Source organism: Nomascus leucogenys, chromosome 12 (assembly GCF_006542625.1).
Source record: "Nomascus leucogenys isolate Asia chromosome 12, Asia_NLE_v1, whole genome shotgun sequence".
Classification (NCBI taxonomy): Eukaryota; Metazoa; Chordata; class Mammalia; order Primates; family Hylobatidae; genus Nomascus; species Nomascus leucogenys.
In genome coordinates this window covers 66,610,691-66,631,624 of record NC_044392.1, presented here as the reverse complement: position 1 = coordinate 66,631,624, position 20,934 = coordinate 66,610,691, and the positions used below count along the sequence as shown (strand labels likewise).

At 44.4% G+C, this 20,934-nt stretch overlaps 1 protein-coding gene across 2 annotated transcripts in view; it reads right to left on the bottom strand.

Moving 5' to 3' along the window:
• Positions 1 to 2,014: 2,014 nt before the first annotated feature.
• The window catches only part of SORT1 (sortilin 1), an 87,701-nt gene continuing 68,781 nt past the window's right edge, over positions 2,015 to 20,934 (bottom strand). Inside the window, exons 12-20 of one of the 2 annotated variants that reach the window (XM_012500469.2) lie at positions 19,298 to 19,400; positions 18,792 to 18,960; positions 16,852 to 17,042; positions 14,896 to 15,085; positions 10,282 to 10,398; positions 9,271 to 9,379; positions 7,107 to 7,213; positions 6,696 to 6,819; positions 2,015 to 6,489 (exon numbers count right to left, since the gene is read on the bottom strand). In XM_012500469.2, coding sequence (XP_012355923.2) covers positions 6,475 to 6,489; positions 6,696 to 6,819; positions 7,107 to 7,213; positions 9,271 to 9,379; positions 10,282 to 10,398; positions 14,896 to 15,085; positions 16,852 to 17,042; positions 18,792 to 18,960; positions 19,298 to 19,400 — 1,125 coding nt within the window. In that variant the 3' untranslated portion in view covers positions 2,015 to 6,474. The remainder of the gene's footprint in view (positions 6,490 to 6,695; positions 6,820 to 7,106; positions 7,214 to 9,270; positions 9,380 to 10,281; positions 10,399 to 14,895; positions 15,086 to 16,851; positions 17,043 to 18,791; positions 18,961 to 19,297; positions 19,401 to 20,934) is intronic. The other variant, XM_030824905.1, reaches the window with a different exon arrangement.

The following is a 20,934-nucleotide window of genomic DNA, read 5'->3' as shown; positions in this document are numbered from 1 at the left end:
CACTGGCTGCCCGGGCGCCACTTGGGGCTCTGTCACCAACTAGCTGTGTGACTCACAACACCTCACAGTCTCTCTTCAGTCTGTTTCCTCATCTGTAAAATGGAGATAATTATAACCATAGGGTCGTTGTGAGGATTAAAGAGGTAATCTCTGTAAAGTGCTTAGCAGAGTGTAGCTGACTAAGTGCTTGATAAATGTAAACTATTTTTAGGTCAGGCCAGCACTTCCCCCTTTGAGAGCTGTCAATGGCTGCCTTGCCTATGAGATGAAGTACAAACAGAGGGAGAGGCAGCAGTGGTGGAGGGAGGCGAGCTCAGAGACCTGCGTGACTTCTGGCTGTACCACTCACTCACCAGCTGGGACTCTGGGCAAATGGCCGACTCGGAGTCTCAAGTCCCAGTCTATGAAACAAGGGATGATGCCATGATTGTGTTGAGGATAAAATGATACAATCTATAGGAAAGTGGCCAGCTCACAGCAGGTGCTAGTCACATACTACAGGTCCTACATGATTTCCAGATTTAGCAAATCATCTTTCTATACGTGTTGTACATGCCATGGACACTGCCGCCTTCCTATCATACTCCTACCTTCTTATCTCCAGAAGCCAGCATCCCTCTACATTTTAAAATGCTTTAATTTTAGAGCAGTTTTAGAGTCACAGCAAAGTTGAGTGGAAAGTACAGGGTTACCATAGCCCCCTACTCACCCCTGTACTTTTTTCATGGAAAAAAATGGGTGCAGTTGAATGAATGGACTGACTTCTTACTCATTTTTGCCTTCAATTTTGGGGTAATTGGTAAGATCCTAGGAGCCTGTTATCTTGGGGTGACAGAAGCTCAGCCTCTTTGTAACTGGTATAGGGGCTGAGGTCCAGGACAATCTGTTTACTGGGGCCTTGGATGGCCTATGGGGTTGGTTTAGTTGGCAGAAGACTGGGTTTTTGCCATATCAGAACTAGTGTGAAGGTCTTTCTTAACTATTTTTCCTGCATGACCCAGCCAAGGCCCGTAAGTGTGGACAGTCTCCTAGCCAGGAGACCCCAAATACACCCCCTTTTACATAACAAGTAACCCATCTTTTGGTGAGGAAATTGGCCCAGGCTGAGTCTTAGCCCTTTGTTGGAGCGAAGGTGTAAAGAATCAACTTTAAGATGCAGGTTCCTAAGGTTTGTCCATCAGAAAGTCTAATTCAATAGGTCTGGGGTGCTATCCAGAAATCTGCACCTAAAAAAACCAACCTAGTGACTCTGGCGCAGGAAATCTTGGAATACCATGTTAGATAGAATTCCTTCAAATAAAACAATGACCTTAGATAATGTCCTGGGGTAGGAACTCTCCCATCAGATGGTGGCCTCAGGAACAAGGGCTTTGCCCTGTCATCTTCAGACCAAGATGCTGGAGTATTACATGGAATATTGCCCCAGGCTAGCAGGGTAGGATGGTTAACGGTTCCAGACGGGTGGGCAGGAACCTCTCTTAAATGCTTTGCAAGAGAGGAAGGCTGCAACTCTCCAAAGGTCCTTAAATGAAATGGACAAGAAAGGGCCCGTAAGAACAGCAAGAGAAATGTAAGAGGAGCAGATGGGAAGTTACAAAGCTGAACTTCTCAGTGCCGCCAGGGGTCAAACCTGCTCAAAAGAACACAGAATTCAAGGAGTAATTATCTGTTGCTGTGTCCAGAAGGAAGACTGTAGCAACTGAAACCTGTGAAGGTATGTGGGGTGGGTGCCCAGACTTTCTAGGAGGAAGAACAAGAAAGCTGGTTGTACACACACCCACGGGAGGAAGATCTGTATGAGCACTAAGAGCAAGAAAATGAATAACAAGAAAATTAGGTAATTTACGGCTCACATTTTTGTGAGCCATTTTTCTCATAGATGACCGAATACATTTCATGCTATAAATGTACGGTCCTGGCTCTTTAAATGGCTTGTTCTCTGGTTGCTGGAGTCTGATTCTGAAGCTAGAAAACTGGAAAAAGTATATCAACAAATTGTAGCTTAGTCGTTTCAGTAGGTCAGGTAACAAAGTCCAGTCTGTTTTATTTTTAACCCAAATATTCCAAATATACAGAAAATTACCAGTACAAAGTTAAACACGTTCAGATTTATTTACACAATGCTAAAGAAATTTGAGTTTTATTTCCATTTTGTGGAATTTTATTATGGGGTCTGGCTTTAATGTGTAACTGACGTGGGTCACTGAAACTCGATTATCCCACCTCACATGCAATTTTCTGTCCCAAGGGAATAGAAAACTTCGGTTTTTAGGGCACATGCAGTAATGATCTTGATACTGCTTTACACTTTCGTAGGAAGGCAGCTGTCCCACAGCTTGGGGAAGGACCACATGCTCAGAAAGGGAACAAGAGAGAGGGTTGAACAACAGGCACATGGGGACCCTGAGCATTTCTGTGCACGAGGATAAGGAGAGTATGACCAAAACCCTCCTCCCTAGAGGTCCAAACACAGGAGGTGGGCCAAATCATCAGGGAACAGTCAGTCACCTGCTTGTGGCTGAGGGCATGCGGAGGATGAGAACTACATTAAGTATCTGGGGCATAGGAATAAATCATTACCATGTACACTATACAGTTTATATATGTATATATGTACACACACATATATATAAAGGTACAGATTAGTTTATGTTATTCCTTATAAACAAGTACACTTAAGAATGTACTGGTGTGAAGAAATGCATACTGCAAGTTGTTTTGAATTAATGTTCTGACTCCTGTTGTTATAATGCAACCTAACCAAGAAATCAACATGCTCCTGCTATTTCAATGATGCTTCATGAGGGCAAGGCCTGGGCTCTGCTAGGGCAGGATGGTGCTCCTAGAGCTACCTGAGCTGGACAAACCCGTGGCAGATGGAACAGAAAGTCTGCCACCTGCTGACTCTGGCCCTCCTTGTCACTTCATCACACAGCAAATCTTAAAACTTTGGTTTTTTTCGAAGGACATTTAAGTCCATGTTCATTTTCCTGCTTCAGGCAAGATGGTAGCAAAGTTGAAAGCCAAATCCCTTCCTATTTTAGCAGTTCCAAGTATCCTGGATGAATATAGGGGCGAGCGGCTACACTGACAATGAGCAGGATGCACTCTAGGTCATTGTGGACAGGCACGGAGCTCTTGAGAGCACTGCTTAAAGGAAAGAGGGAATTTCTACCTGGATGGTTGGCCTGGAAACTAAATAATGACTAATGCCAGGCCAGCCTTGTTACCCTGGGGTGGGTGTGGATGGCCCTGGGCTCCTCTCCGTATCCTGGTATCGTGACGAGGGCCATGAGAACTAGCTGTGGTTTACAGACTCGATGCAGGAGCTGGAGGTGGCCAGCACATTACCAGCCTGTCAAGGATGAAAGACCAGCTTGGGCATGGAGAGGCCCAGAGGCAAGCCTCAGAGCAAGAGAGAGGAGGTGGGAAGTCCATTCAGAGGCAGATGTAGATTCTAAGTTCCAGTTACGGCTGATCCATGGACTCTCCTGAGCCCGCCCCCAGAACTGCTACAACTCTCCAAAGGCTTTTATTCTTCGAAATAGAGTTGCCATTGAATTAAGAGCCTACAGGACAGACCGGCCTGGTCTGTGGTCTCACTAAAGCCCAATGCCCAATTAGGTCCAGAGAAGAAAGAAGAGTGAGTTCCCTACCTGGATTTAAGAACTCGGACCACTTTGGACTGGTATGTCCAATCTCCCTTATAATGCTAAATTCCACTGCTGAAGCCTCCAGAAATGATCTCTTCTGCTACATCAAGCCTGGGAGTTTACACAATGCTACACTATGTTTTACCTTCAAAGATAATGGTTCTAACATAAGTAGGACAAATTAGAAATCTATTTTTTTAGAAGCTGTAACGGATTTGGGCTGTCTTACTCTCTGGCTGAGGGCATACATTTGTGAGTGAGCAGGTTGATAAAGAAAGCTAACTAGCCAATAATGAGAATGAGCCAGGCTGGCTGTCAGTCTTCAAATCAACGGAGCTAGCCAGCCCGGGGTGGAAACCAGGATGGGGAGGGAGACCCATCAGTGGAGAGTCCACTCCTGCACTCTTGAGCAGTGACCCTCAATGAGGGGAGGGGCAGTTTCTGCAAACATATTTAAAATTCCCATTACTTTTGTTTTCAGCCATGAAAGACAGGAAAATACAATTTTCTGTTCACCAAGGTGGCAAAAAGGTGCTAAATACTGCTTGGAAACAAATGCCACTGATCCCTGTCATAAAGAACAGTGAGTCATCTACAAGAAGGCAGCCCTGCTCAAAGTGGTCAGCACTTGCATGTGTAAAGATTTCCAAGAGTTCTGAAGACAGCCAGCCAGCACTGCTTATCACACACACGGGGACCCTGAACAACTGACTCCATCCCAAGAACACTGTGAGGTTCAAATGACATTATGTGAGTGAAGGTGCTCCGAAAATTTGCCAAGTTCCACAGAAATCCCAGATATCACTAAAAGCAAAGAGCCCTATCGTATATGGTTAGAGAATATTAAGTTTTCTACATCTTAAAACGAGTAAGAGGATTACCAAGTATTGATGCATCTACCCACAGTGAGTACATGCTGGGAGAAAGGTGAGTGGTGTAAGCAGTTCTTTTCTGGGTACCAAATTCACTTTGGGCAGGAGGGAGGGTGGGACAGAGGCTGATGTTTTCATTTGTGAGCTGGTGTATCTTTGGAATTACTTTTAATTTTAAAACCATGCAAAATGAATAAGCAAAAAGACTAGTGCACTCCAGCCCTAACCATAGTATCTTCACAAAAACTGCCTTAACTTTATTTTCTAACTGAAGCTCCCTGACTCATTTAATTCTACTGCAGTTTTAACGTCTCTAAAAGTCTCCATCCACTCTCTCCCTCACTTTCCACGCAGCTGTTAATCCATTCTGGGGAGGAAAGAACTTAGCCATCTGCTCACATTCTGACAAAAGTTAATTTGGCACTTAAAAAAAAAAAAAACACACAAAACTGACTTCCTAGCCACAAAATAAACTAGTAGCAAATGGTATCTACCAAAGAATGTCCCAGTCATAATCATTGGGAGAAACTGTGACCCGCACAGTAGCTACATTAAGACCAAAAACTTTCCATACTATATTTCTATATAGCAAATATTCAAGTTGTATTAAAACTAATTATTGCAGCTTTCCATTACTATATGGCCACCCCAAAATCCACCCAACTACATTCTATAATTTATTTAATTTAGAGAAGTATCAAATGGAAAACTTCTTTTAATCCAAAATAAGAACTTAATGTATCACACAAAGCATCATCTAGACTGGAAGTGTGTTTTCAATTGGTTCCTCCAAAATTTTCATGTCAACAAATTACTTGGCAAAGCCAGAAAAAAGCGGTGAGGAGAGCCTGGTAATAAAATTCTAATTTTTTAAGTCTATAAATCTGAAAAACTCTCTAGTCCTGGTTCCCTGTACAACAGCAACCTAAGAAGCAGCAGATAGGCAGCCATTGTCATGATTTAGCAACGAGCCACACGACAGTTAAGAAGGGAACATGGAAGACTGTGAGGTTCCGTCTTCGGAGGGCCACACTGTGTACCCGACAATCAACTCTAGGGAAGAGATCATTCAGCCTGGGCAGACTTCCAGCTAAGTTTGTACCCTGTCCTTGAGTAAGTCCACTGGCACACGCACAAAGCACAGCTTGAAAGATCTCAGAAGAAGCAAGAGTTTCTCTTTTAATAGGTGCTAAATCTAGTCAATTCTCTGCTGTTCCCTTCTTCCTGCCCCAAGTTAAAAATATTGCCCTGTAAGTTTTCCTGATGTACTGTGTGGGAAGCACATGGTTAAGTTAGTTGCCAAAAGGCAATTAACAAGGGTATTGCCTAATTAAACAAGGAAAAAGAAAAATCACTGTGGTCTGTGGTCTCTGGAAAAAAAAAAAGAGGAAGTGGGATCTGTGTGAGGAGCTGGTATGCAGTGTTCTTGGAGTAGGACTGTCCCCAGATGGAGAAAAGCCGGCCAGGCTGTGCCAGCCTCTGCAGCCTGTTTTCATCTCTACAGCTGTTTCGTCTCGCCAGCAGAGCCCAGGGATGCTACCAAGTACACTGTGAGAGCTGATGCTGGAGTTGGCAGATGCCCTGGGGCAGGCGCCATGCAGAACACACAGAAGTGGGGTTAGTGAAAAGGTCCCTTCGAATTCCATTTCATTTCCCTTAAAAAACAAAAACAAAAGCCCATACTTTGCAAAGAGACAGGACGAGAAATAAGAAGTTAAAGAATTTAAAATGTCCCCCTTTTTCTCGGAGCCAATTGTAAAAAGGTGCTCAGGGTTCCCCACCCCCACCCTGCATTTCTTTAGTGTAGGTCCTTTTGGCTTTGATGGAAGCAGCAGAAACAGAGCTGGGTCCCTCGCAATGGGAAATTTATTTCCCGAAGTTGGAGCCACAGGGAGTGTAAGAGGTACTGTGGTTCCACCATCCATGCTGGGTCCAGCTCCTTTGAAGAGCTATTCCAAGAGGTCCTGAAAAAGACATGCACCATATTACCGACAGACCACAACACTCCTATTTCAAAAGCAATCACCTAGTTTCTGGGCTTGCCAAATCTTATAGTCATTAAGTTGCCTTGGCCCTGGCATATCTTGATCATGAATAGAAGACAGACTTTATTTTCTTGTATTTTTTTTGGGGTGGGGGGGTACTACCATTCAAGAAGAAATAGCCTCACCTCATCTGAGTCATCATGATAACCACTTTTATTAGTGTGGGAGGCTGTGTCCAAAGCATCCACACCATCCACACCATTGGCCTCTGCATGCTGCTGCAGCACAGAGTATCGATGCACCAGGAACCTGTGAACAGAAACCTCCTTAACACTCGGTGGTACACAGCAGGGGTGTGTTTCTTACAGGACTGTGGACTTTCTCAGTTTTATACACTCAGGAACGCATCACAGACACAGAAAGCACAGTCCATGGTTGACATACGAAAAATGTAAGACATGAGAAGATTTGGGCCTGATTTTTCAGGAACAGTACTGCAAGGACCTAGTTTTTGCCAAGAGTAGACTCAGCCATATGCCCTAGATCAGCCTTCTGGCTTGAACTCAGTACCTTGGATTGACTTCTGTGTTCCTTACCTTCCCCCGCAGACATATTTCTTCACAATGAGCACTCCTGCTACGACTGTGACCAGCATCAATCCCACGATGGCCAGGATAATTGGAACAGAATTTGACTTGGAATTCTTGAGAAATTAAAACATAAACACAAAAGTTTTAGGCATGCATATCCTAGGACTGAGGTCAAGGCAGCCACTCATTCTCCTCATCTCTTTGTGAATGATCTGCAGTCCTGATGCGCTTAATGATGGCTCTTTTCCAACCCCCCAAGATTAACCATCTCAGTGTTACCAGGAGAATATTATAGCTAGCAGAGAGTCATCTTAGCTCCAACTGCCTTGAACCTTCAAATTCCGTGGCTTAAATGTCGAAGTTACACTGGAAGCCTGGGCAACTGCCTAGATCAAGTATGACTGCTCCACACTACCACTGTTCACAAGTCTTGGGGCTTAAGGGTGGAGTACGAAAGGGAGACTACTATAACAGTGGGCCGAATGACTCTAGAACAGGGCCATTATCTGGGAAGAAGCTGTGTCAGAAGAACCAGACAGGCCATTATATGACACCAAGATTTATTTGTTTACTTAATTTTTTATATATTGTTACAAATAAGCCTTATCATATCATTGTTTGCATGTGACCTACCTGCTTCTGGGTGGGAAATAGGGAGTGTGTGTTTTCAATGTATCCCAGAGGAGGCGGAGCTGGATTCTAGGACAAGCTGTGTCCCTGTGGGTGGGAGTCCTGTGCAATCACACACACGAACACTCTGAGGAGAGTCACCAGGAGCCCAGGACAAGAGTGCACAGAAGGAGGAACTGGCCCCCTTACCAATACACACACCCACACACTCCTCTCCCATCATCTCCTTAATCCCACCCCTTGTCAGTCCCTCATCCCTTAGAACAGCAGAGAGGAGGGACTGCAGGTGATCCAGCTTGACCTCTCCTATTACGAATTGGGAAACGGGCCTGCTGTTTAGCATCTGAAGTCATGCTGTTGGTCTAGTGTCATTATCAAGAGGTTTCCTCTTTATACATCTCCAATTCCACAGGTAGTTCAGTGCTACAGATTTGGATGCAGCCTCATAACCTTTTTTTTTTTTTTTTTTTTTTAAATTTAGACAGGATCTCACTCTGTCACCCAGGCTGGAGTGCAGTGATACGATCATGGCTCACTGCAGCCTTGACCTCCCAGGCTCAGGCGAGGAAGGGGAGGCAGTCCCTCCTGAGCAGCTGGGACTACAGGCACACACCACCACATCCGGCTAATTTTTGTATTTTTTTTGTAAAGATGGAGTTTCTCCATGTTGCCCAGGCTGGTCTCCAACTCATAGCCTCAACTGATCTGCCCACCTCAGCCTCCCAAAGTGCTGGGACTATACAGGAGTAAGCCACCATGCCCAACAGGTAACTTGCTTCATTTAAATGAAAACCAGCCCATTACCATAGCTCAATTTTTCACTTTGAACATACTTAACATGACTTGGTCAAAGATCCACCCTACCTATTGCCCAGTGCTCTTCTCTTCCACACATGCACAACTCCAGGTTATGGCCCTTCACAGACAACCTTTTTTTTTTGGTACGGAGTCTTGCTCTGTTGCCCAGGTTGGAGTGTAGCAGCACGATCTTGGCTCCCAGGTTCACACGATTCTCCTGCCTCAGCCTCCCGAGTAACTGGGACTACAGGTGTACACCACCACACCCAGCTAATTTTTGTAATTTTAATTTTTGTATTTTTAGTAGAGACAGGGTTTCACCATGTTGGACAGCCTGGTCTTGAACTCCTGACCTCAGTGATCCGCCCGCCTTGGACTTCCAAAGTGCTGGGATTACAGGTGTGAGCCACTGCACCCAGCCCACAGACAACCTTTTTGAGCTTTCCTAAATGACTCTCAGCCTCAGAAATTTCCATAACTGTATGATTTTAAGAATTTTACAGCTTTACAGAATATCATCCCCCGACCCTCAATAAGAAAAGAGCTTTCAGTAGGGTGAGCTTATCACTGGGTTACATGACCCATCCTTCATGCTAACAGCTTCCTGTGTAAAGGGAAGCCTGACAGAAGTAGTTTGACCACTTTGTATCAGCAACAAAACTCTTGATGCTTTAACTTTGATTTTTCTTGGCAGAACACAAAATCCCATTTGTACCTGAAAACTAGACCTATTTTAACATACCTGTTTTTCCGGACTCAAAAAGTTGCTTGTGCATTTCTTTTTCAAGTCTTTTACTTCTCGAACTGGATTTACCCCACCCTGGCATTTGTCCCCTGGAATTTTCCGGTACCTACCAGGCAGAGAAGATTTGGTAACAGAAGATAAGGATGTATTCCTGGGTACCTGCCTATTTCTTGGAAACAAGATTTGAAAAGCTGCCGAAAAGCTTCCCATCCTTACGTCATCTTTCAGGCCTGGGGGGAATGTCCACAGGGATGTTTTGGGGGATATTTTGTGTAGTTTCATGCCTTAAGCAAACTAAGCATCTCTGTCCCCTGCTGTCAGAAACATGCCTGTTCCTTCTACCTAAGAGACTGTGCCAAAGAAATGTGACCCCAAAAAAGCTCATTAACAAGTGGTACAAAATGGGAGAGGGGAAGTTATGAGGGGAGCGAGGTAATGAGGCCCCTCTAGAGCAGCACTGTCCAATATGGTGGCTACTTAAATTAAAATTGATTAAAATGAAAATTTCAGTTCCTCAGTTACACTAGTGTCCACAGCTACGTGTGGCTAGTGACTATCATATTGGGCACAGCAAATTACAGAACACTTCCATCACCAAAGAAAGTCCTATCAGACAGAGCTCTCCCTGGCTGTGCCTAAACTGTGCCAGACGAGCGATGGACATTCATTGTGGATGGGACGCTTCTGTCGTTCTGCCTGTGGGTCCCTCGCCTCTCCTCCCTTCCTGGGGGTGGTGGGCGGGAGGCAGGGGTGCAGGATCTGGCCGAGCTTGTTCTCCTGCCCTCTGCCTCGTGGTGTTGGTGGGGTTGAGTCCTCTGACACCAAGCACCCATGGCTCACCTCCTGTAGTTGACCCTTGAAGGAGGCCTTCACATCCTGCCCCTCCCCAACCCCACCAAAAATAGTGCTCTAAAGTAGGGCTTGGATCTCAGGTGGAGAGAAGAAGCAGCTTTCACTCTGAACAAGAACACCTCATCCATCATGACAAGGGAGAAAAGGCCACCTCACCCATTTGTTGTTAGGTGCTCTTCTCTTCCGTACAGACAAAACTCCAGGTCGTGGCCCTTCAGTTCTGGCTGTTCCACACACTTGGAGTCATTTTCTGGACGGTAGTAGCCAAAATCACTGCAAGAGTCAGCAAATAAAGTACCTTTCAAAGCAGCTGGAAGACTGTAAGTGACTAATAATGAAGGGTTATGTGGGGTAGTGGATGGTTAACATTCCAGTCTTGGGTTGTTAGAAAGTAGCTCAGGAAGTCCTGTGACACCTCTGAAGGAGGTCGATTTAGGAAAACAGACATGGAGAGGGCTTTTTTTTTTTTTTTTTTGAGACGGAGTCCCGCTCTCTCGCCTAGGCTGGAGTGCAGTGGCATGTTCTTGGCTCACTGCAACCTCCGCCTCTGGGTTCAAGCGACTCTCCTGCCTCAGCCTTCTGAGTAGCTGGGATTACAGGTGTGTGCCACCATGCCTGGCTAATTTTTTATTTTTAGTAGAGAGAGGGTTTCACCATGTTGGTCAGGCTGGTCTTGAACTCCTGACCTTGTGATATGCCCACCTCGGCCTCCCAAAGTGCTGGCATTACAGGCGTGAACCACGGTGCCTCGCTAATTTTTGTATTTTCTGTAGACAGGGTTTTGCCATATTGCCCAGCCTGATCTCAAACTCCTGAGCTCAAGAGATCCACCTGCCTCAGCCTCCCAAAGTATTGGGATTACAGGCATGAGTCACTGCGCCCAGCCAGCAATTCTTTTCTTTACCTCCAAATGTCATTATGTTGCCCTTGTGGTACACGGCAAATTTTTCTGTCTTCCCCACTTCTGTTCCTCTTAGCTTCTTAGATAGTCTTTGCCTTCCATGTAAACACCTTTTTCTGTCCTCCATTCCACCCCATCTCTTCATAGTGCCACCCACTGCTCTCCTTTTCCTGTTTACCCCAAAGAAACAATGTCTGCTGACAATCTCCAGGGCTGACTCTATGAGCATCCTTGGTTCCCCTCCTCCGACCTGCCCTGGGGTCTTGCTTCCCTGAGTATGAGGGGAACAATCAATCTCTCCCACTTAGCTGGCAGCATCTCCTTAGCCTGCATGGCTTGACCTTAGAAATTACTTCCTTAACCCACCTCTCCCTTACTACCCACATTTCTCAAAAGAATATTTTTTTACTTGTCCTATTTTACTCATTTATTTTTTCTTCCATGCATTTTGGCTTCAACCCCTTCTGCAACTTTGAAAATAAGTGTCTGGGCTGGGCATGGTGGCTCATGCCTATAATCCTAGCACTTGGGAGGCCGAGGCAGGTGGATTACCTGAAGTCAAGAGTTCAATACCAGCCTGGCCAACATGGTGAAACCCCGTCTCTACCAGAAATACAAAAAATTAGCCGGGTGCAGTGGTGTGTGCCTATAATCCCAGCTACTCAGGAGGCTGAGGCAGAAAAATCGCTTGAACCCGGGAGGTAGAGGTTGCAGTGAGCCGAGATTGCACTACTGTACTCCAGCCTGGGCGACAGAAGGAGACTCCATTTCAAAAAAAAAAAGAAAAGAAAAGAAAAGAAAATGAGTGTCTGCAGTGCCCCCAAGGCTCAATAATCCTCAAATTCAGTGGAGCCCTCTCGGGTCTCATTCCCCCAGACCACCCATTCTGCAGCATCTGACATACTGTTGTGCCCCTGCCCACCTTGGCATTGGTAAAGCTGTACTCATCTGTTTCTCTGCCCTCTGCTGCCCCTGCCACTGCTTGCTCTTCTTTCTTCCTAACCCATAAATGTAGTCTTTTGCTGGGGGCAGGGGGCAGGTATAATGCATTCTCTTACTTTTTCTCTATCTGCTCTCCCTTAGTGATCACAACTCTTTTTGGTTGCACAACTTCCTCTTTGCTCCTCTACCTCTCTTGAGTTCTAATCCTACATTTCAATCCTATATTTCAAATCCTATATTTCTAATCCTATATTTCAAATACATGCTGGATATCCCACCTAAATATGCTGACAAAACCTCAAAGAAATAAGACGTTCAAAATACATCATGTTTTCTCCTTTGTGCCAGGCTCTCCTTATCATTTCCGTATTTGTCCATGACATTACCTTCCTTCCCACTATCTCAGTGGAAAATTTAGCCTGAGGATCCTCCTTCTGGGCCCTAGTTACTTCTTTATCATGACTATTATGACTTCCCCAATGGCCTATCTTCCAGGACACCCTTCCTTGATCATGCTGTTGGTGTCTCTGCTTGCAGCAGTCCACTGGCATTGATGACCTGCTTCTTCCCAGATGCTCATGGTCAAATCCTACCATTTGTCAATGCTCAGCTCTCACACCACCACCTCAACAAGGCCTTCTTTGACCCACTTCCTTTCAGCTCTACATGAAATACTCTCTTCCTTTTCTAAATCCCCATGGCACCTGGCACCTTCTGTTTTGCAACAAATTTTCCATTATCGCTTTTCATTACTTGTGCACAGCTGGTATTCAATGAGTATTTGGGGAATATATGGATGCTGCTTGTATTTCAAGGTTTTTCTGGTAAGTATTTAGGAGAGAGGGTATGGAGAACAAAAGATGCTGAAGATATCACCCTTCAAATAACAGAAGCAAATTTGGGTATGAGTTTTAGGTATTCAATCAGAAATTTCTGGATTTTTGTGAGTACCCTTCTCACTCATAAAGGACCCACTTCCTAAACATGTGGGCTCTGGAGTTGGGATGCCAGTTTCACATCCCAGCTCTGCCACTTCCCACGGGCACATCAGTCATGTCCTCTCTGTTGTGAAGTTAAATGTAAATTGCTTAGGACAGTGCCTAGTATAGAGTTAGTGCTCAATAAATGTTAGCTGCTATCATGATTACTATATTATTATAGAATAGAATATGCTTCCAAGGAATTTGGGGCTTAATGATGGAAGCAAACCTATAAATAGTAATTAAAACATAGTAAGTGCTATAATAGGGGAACTCTGGGGGTCTAGATGAGGGAAAGCCCATCTAGTGGTGATACCTGAGCTAAGTATGAAAGGCTAAGTGGGAAGTCGCCAGACTTGGGGGTGAAGCAGGGACTGTGGAAAGACTTGTCAGGCAGAGGAAGCATCATGTGCAGTGGCATGGAGGTCTGAAGAACCATGGCATTGCTGGAGAAGAGCAGAAGCACAGGTGAAGAGCTTGGCATATTTGGAGTCGAGGATAGGAGAGAACCCTTTAGAGTGTTACAGGTTTATCGATGACCTCCAGCCCTACTGGAACACCAAAAGTGATCCTTACTGAAACAGAGAAGGGAGGACCCTTAATCAGGCCACACACAGGTGTGAGCCATGCAGGAGGAACGACACTGGGTCAGACCTGCATTTTGGTCAGACCTGTATTCTACTGTCACCTGCGATTTGAGAGAACATGATGTAAAGGGCCATGGCTGCTATCTGCCTGCCTTCTTTGTCCAAATCCTTTAGGATCTACTTTTATCTTGTGTCAGTATCTTTTGCAGGTAACAAGTTCCATAAGATTATCATCTGTGATGTGAAGCAGTTCCTCTTATGTGCCCCAAAATTACCTCATTTAAGCTATCCAGGGACTCATGCCCTTATATAATCAACTAACCCAATGCCAGCCAAGTAACTAATCCTTAAGTCTGGATGGTCCTGAACTCTAGGGAGTCCACTTTGATGGCCTCTAAACCTTGATGGGACCATGACTATATTGATGTCACCTCTAGTCTCAGGACCAACCACCATCTCTCTGCCTTGATTCTTGCAGAGGATCCAGAATCTAGTGTCCGCCTGCTGAGCTCATGCTGTCAAGGGGCTTTTTCTTTCTTTCTTTTTTTTTTTTTGTTTGAGACGGGGTCTCGTCATATTGCCCAAGCTGGTCTCAAACTCCTGAGTTTAAGCAATCCACCCGCCTCGGCCTCCCAAAGTGCTGGGATTACAGGCATGAGCCATTGTGCCTGGCCTCAGGCTGTTTTCTAAAGTCCAATTTCCTCTTTGCTCCTCTACCACTTCTTCTGGTGTTTTTGTCTTTTCATTTTCTACGGATTTTTGTTTGTTTTATTCTCTTCTTTCTTACATCACTCCTCTCCTTCACACCACTGTCAACTCAGGATTTCTCAGGTTTGTTGCTGGTTCTGCCCAATAATTAACTGTCTAATATATGTTATCTGTCTCATTATTAACAATTCTGGTTTCCTTTCTCTGTGCCTCAGTTTCCTTGATAAGAAGCAGCAGTTCTCCACTCTTGGGGAAAAGGGTTTCAATTTTTTTTGGGACAAGAGTCTCGCTCTGTCACCCAGGCTGGAGTGCAACGGCATGATCTCAGCTCCCTGCAACCTCTGCCTCCCAGGTTCAAGTGATTCTTGTGTCTCAGCCACCTGAGCAGCTGGGATTATAGGCGTAAGCCACCAAGCCCTGCTAAATTTTTTTGTTGTTGTTGTAGAGTCAGGGTTTCACCATGTTGACCAGGCTGGTCTCGAATTCCTGGCCTCAAGTGACCCGCCTGCCTTGGCATCCCAAAGTGCTGGGATTACAGGTGTGGGCCACCGCACCCGGCTGGATTTCAATATTTGTTAGCCATATAAGAAAACTGTCTTTCACCTCCTCCAACAGGGAAAGGGAGACAGAGAAATCTGAGGAATGCTGATACCAGAGAAAGTCCTCCAGGGAACAGAGGCAGATGGAGGGCTGCTTGGTCACAACATAGTCTCGACCATTCTGACACACGGATGACTTGCGAAGCCGCAGAAACTGTTCTTTGTAGCCCAAAATGCAGCCATCTTCATAATCTTCAGGGTCTGTGGAGTGTGCCAGCCATATGGTATAGTCCTTCTCTTCACCTAAAGGAGAGAAACACTGTTCAGGAAAGTGCACAGCACAGAACCCACCCACGGGAAGCAGCTGCCAGGCTATAGGAAGAACAAGGAGAGGGAAAGTGGGCATGTCTGACTCAACCTATTCCTTCATTTTGGAATTGCAAACAAAAAGTTACACTAGTCTAGAGCCTACTAGCAATCGCATTTCCTCATGCCAAAAGAGTATTCTTTCCATCTCAACATCCATCTGAGCATTAGGAAAAACCCTATTTGTTTTGAAGTGGGAAGCTGGATAGAAAATCTCTCAAGTTACTTCCAAACTAAGAGGCTGCTGCATGTGTCTTGCACATCTACGCCCTCAGTCAGTAGGAGCTGTCAGAGGTAAGCAACCAGATATTCTCCACTCAGGGCCAGGGAGCTCTTTGTTTAGGACAAGATACTAATTAGCCAAGAGCACAGGTTCAATTTCACCATGTGTTCATTGGCTTAAGGCAGAAGGGAAAACATCCTCTTCCTAGACTTCTAGCTCAGTTGACCGGCTCTCAAATGCAGATTGCTGATAAACCTAGTTTCTGGCTTAGTATGTCGTATCATCTACTGGAAAAATGACTCAAAGGCTGTGACCTAAAGACAGTGGATTAGGTTTTACCCTTTGGGATATGAAGACCAGCATAGAGCCTGCTAAAGAGCAGGTGCTTAACAAATCTTTTAATGACATTACACTTTAGGGGTAACTGGAGAACTGCCTGCTGAGGGGAGAACTCCCAAGCCAGCTTCTGTACAGCCTACTGAATGGATTTAGATGACAGCGACCCTCAGGCATTAAATCTATTTGAACGTCTTACGGAAAAGTAAGGTCCAAACCAAGGGTCTGCTCCTTCAGGAGTCACTAAATCAACACGCTGAGGAAATGAGTCCATGACAGTCTTAAAGGACCAAATTCAACTAAAGTGTCTAGAAACGTTAAGTCTTTTATTGTATTATGCCAATACTTAACTACAGGTCATCCTTTTTCCAGTGTGTTTCTTTATCCCCCTTCTTCTTTTGAGACGGAGTCTTGCTCTTGTCGCCCAGGCTGGAGTGCAATGGCATGATCTTGGCTCACTGCAACCTCTTCCTCCAGGGTTCAAATGATTCTCCTGCCTCAGCCTCCCAACTAGCTGGGATTATAGGCACCCGCCACCTCACCTGGCTAATTTTTCTATTTTTAGTAGAGATGGGGTTTTGCCGTGTTGGCCAGGCTGGTCTTGAACTCCTGACCTCGTGATCTGCCTGTCTTGGCCTCCCAAAGTGCTAGGATCACAGGCATGAGCCATCGCGCCCGGCCATTCCCCTTATTTCTTAGTATAATGTCAGCACCTTTGTTTGGCAGTGAGGTTAGGGTTTGCTTGTGACACTTCGTGAACACTGTGCTATGAACATTGTGAATCCTTTTCTGAAGCTATTTTCTGGGCCTTTAATATTGCTTAATGTTGAAATGATAATATTTTGGATATATTAAGTTTATTTTATTAATATCACCTTTCTTTTTACTTTTATAATGTAGCTGACAGAATAATTTAAATGACATATGTGGCCCTCATATTTCTCCTGGACAGTGCTAGCACCAAGGAGGAGGCTGTTTTTCTGATGCCATTCCATTACTTAATCACCCACACAGAACATCTGTCAATCCTCTTTCATATGCATATGCATCTGCTGATTCCAGCTAAAAGAAATTAAACCATATTGATTATTTAGGAAAATGGGCTTACAAGTTTCTGGTGGAAAAGGTCAAAGGAGACACTCACAGTTCCTTTCAAGGATATCTTTAAAATCAATGGTGTAGGAGACCCACTGGCTGGTCAGGAAAGATTCTGTGAAACCCCAAATGCTGATATTCATGGACCTAGCTCCAGGTTCTGAAGCTAGGCCAGTGAAATAGATGGGGTCCCTGGTGAATGTGTAGGTTTGCCAGCATTGACCTTCGTCTGTGGAGAACCTGAAATCACAATTAGAGAAAGATCATGACAGAGGATCAATGTGTACTGGGAATTCAGAAAACCACTCTGGCTTTTTGATCTCAAACCAGACAAAATCCCTTACATTTAGGTGATGGCTTATTGGCTGACAACTATTTTAACTTTTCTTTTTTTTTCTGAGATGCAGTCTCGCTCTGTCACCAGGCTGGAGTCTCGCTCTGACACCAGGCTGGAGTGCAGTGGCGCGATCTCAGCTCACTGCAACCTCTGCCTCCTGGGTTCAAGTGATTCTCATGCCTCGGCCTCCTGAGTAGCTGGGATTACAGGCACGTGCCACCACACCCAGCTAATTTTTGTATTTTTAGTAGAAATGGAGTTTCACATGTTGGTCAGGCTGGTCTTGAACTCCCGACCTCAGGTAGTCTTCCCGCCTTGGCCTCCCAAAGTGCTGGGATTACAGGCGTGAGCCACCGCACCTGGCCAACTATTTTAACTTTAAATGTCTGTGGTTAACAGGATAAGGAAAAGAGATTTGTTCAGAGAGAGTATGAAAGTAAATACCTTTACAGAAATTATTTCAAAGGAAAGATAGGAGAGTGACCCAGGTAAGAACTGGCTTTTAAATTAATAAATTTAAGGCTGGCTGTAGTGGCTCATGCCTGTAATCCCAGAATTTTGGGAGGCTGAGGCAGGTGAATCACCTGAGGTCAGGAGTTCGAGACCAGCCTGACCAACATGACGAAACAAAAAAAAAAACCCCACAAAAATTAGCTGGGTGTGGTGGTGCATGTCTGTAATCCCAGCTGCTCAGGTGACTGAGGCACAAGAATCATTTGAACCTGGGAGGTGGAGGTTGCAGTGAGCCAAGATTGCACCATTGCACTCCAGCCTGGGTGACAAGAGCGAAACTTCATCTCACTAAATAAATAAATAACAATCAAATTATTTTATAAGAACTTATACTTCTTTTTTTTTTTTTTTTTTTTTTGAGACGGGATCTCACTCTGTCACCCAGGCTGGAGTGTAGTGGTATGATCTCAGCTCATTGTGGCCTCGACCTCCTCAGGTGATCCTCCCACCTCGACCTCCCAAGTAGCTGGAACCAAAGGCGTGCACCACCATGCCCAGCTAATTTTTCTTTCTTTTTTTTTTTTTTGTGGAGATAGGGTTTTGTCACATTGCCCAGGCTGGTCTTGAACTCCTGGGCTCAAGCGATCCACCCACCTTGGCCTCTCAAAATGCTGGGATTACAGGTGTGTGCCACTGCACCCAGCTCAGAACTTGTACTTAAGAAGTCATTTTCAATCTAGAGTGCTTGAACACTTCCATAATAATTTTGTAGACAGAAAGAATATATATATATATATATATATATATATATATATATGGTTTTTTTTTTTTGATTGAAATAATATTAGAGACAGGGTCTCCCTATGTTGCCCAGGCTAGTCTTGAACTCCTGGGCTCAAGCAATCCTCCTGCTTTGGCCTCCCAAAATGCTGGGATTACAGGCATGAGCCACTGCGCCCAACCCAGAAAGAATGTTTTTAAGAAGTGACAAGTATGTTACCTAGATGCAGTCAGAAGAAAAAACAATGCCATTTAATCTGAGTTGCCAATTAAAAGCAATCCTTTCTAGAATCTTATCTATAGTTCTGTCAAATGCAAAAATTTGAATTATAGTCTGTAACATCCCCCCAATAAACTGAAGAACATTCCCCCAGTTGCCCTCTATGCAGACAGTGTGTGTGAGATGAGTTCATGCATACTTAATCACATTGATAGGACGGCTGCTGTGCTCAATGGCCACAATGATGCCTCCAGAATCCAGGATGGTGTAATAGTGGGGTCCTTCCAGCATCTTTGTCCAGGAGTAGCCCCCATCATCTGAGATGTACACATCTGGAACCATCACTGAGATGGCATCCCCCACGCTACCTGCAATATAATCCACCATCTCATTAGCACAAATAGGCAATGAAACAGACAGCATTTACTCCAGAGAGAATAATTTTGAATGAATTTATTCTGATTATTTCCCATCAAGCCTCTTTTAGTAGGAAAGAAAACCACCAAAAACTTGGGAGAAGTTGTGTTGCTCTCTCTGATAAAAGTTGATGAAAAACCCAAAGTGTTGTTATAATGTAAGAAATTCTACCAAATGAATGTAAAAGCATCCACAGTGTTTCTTCTCAGAGCGTTCAAAGCCTGCGGCTGAGTTTCAGTGTGCTCAGCCACTGTTCCAGTTGGAGGTGGTGAGTGGGAGGTTCCTTACCATGAGCAATGACAATGCCTACAGCATTCGGCTCTGAGAGTGGGGCCATTGGAACATTCAGTTTCTGGGAGATGCTGTAGGAAGCATGAATATGAAGGCTGCACTGTGAAAAGAAACAAAAGCTTAGATTAGAACCAAAGATAAAGATACAATTTCTTTAATCATTTCACAAAGCCCTTCCAATAAAGCTTTAAGTTAACCTAGACCTAGGTAAAAGTACCATCTTAACTGTTTATTTACTATTTGGGTGTATAGTTCAGTAGTGTTAAGTATATTCACATTGTTGTACAACCACATCTCTAAACTTTTTCATCTTATAAAATTCAATCACCAATTAAGCAACAGTTACCTACTTCTTCCTCCTCCCAGCTCCTGGAAACTACCATTTTACTTTGTGTTTTCTACGATTTTTACCATATTACTTTGTGTTGGCTACTCTAGGTAGCTCAAAAAAGTAGAATCATATAATATTTGTCATTTTGTGTCTGACTTATTTCACTTGGCATAATGTCCTCAAGGCTCATCCATGTTGTATTAATAGCATATGTCAGAATTTCCTCCCTTTTAAAGGCTAAGTATTATTTAAGTGTGTGTGTGTGTGTGTGTGTGTGTGTGTGTGTGTATCTGTATCCACACACACCCCACACTTTATTTACTCATTTATCTGTCAATAGACACAAGTTGCTTCTACCTTTTGGCTATCATGAATAATGTTGCTATGTACACGGTTGTACAAATATCTTTTTGAGAAACTGCTGTCAACTCTTTTGGATGTAAATCCCAGAAGTGGAATTGCTGGATATGATAATCCTATTTTTAATTTTTTTTAGGAACTACTATGCTGTTTTCTGTAGCAGCTGCACCATTTTACATTTTCACCAAAAGTGCACCAGGGCTCCAATTTCTCCATATCCTTGCCAACACTTTTTAAAATAGTAGCCACCCTAATCTGTGTGAGGAGACACCTCATTGTGGTTTTGACTTGCATTTTCCTAATAATTAGTGATGCTGAGCCTCTTTTTATATGCTTGTTAGTCACTTCTATATCGTTTTTGGAGAAATGTCTATTCAAGTTCTTTGCCTATTTTTTATTCAGGCTGTTTGTTTGTTGTTGAGTTGTAGCTCAGTGGCATACTCTTGATTCTGAAATGTACTACAATATCTGGAAGCAAATATTTCCTCATGGGTAACCTGTCTCCGTTTATTTTATTTTTGCATTACATCAAAGCCTCTGACCAATGTTTAAAGGCTGACTCTACACAAATAAACTTGATAAGCACCTGATGTACTTCAGACACAGTACAAGATGTGATGGTGGTTCGAAATAAGATCCAGTCTTGTCTTTAAGAAACTGGTGCCTTAGGCTCCAGGCCCACTCTCATGGACCCAGACAAGTGGACCCCTGCATCAGGCCAGCCCCTGCAGGCTCAGGGTAGGGCCCACCCCTGCACCAGGCTGGCTCCTGCAGATCCACTTACCGGGCTCCAGGTGTTTCACCTGAAGACCCACTTAAAAGGTCCACCCTAGTGGATTCCACTGCCAGGCCTGCCGCAGAGGACCCAGCCTCCAAGCTACCCCCAAAGACCAAGGCACCAGGCCCACCTACCTGCAGAACCTGTCAGTTGCCCCCCAAGAAT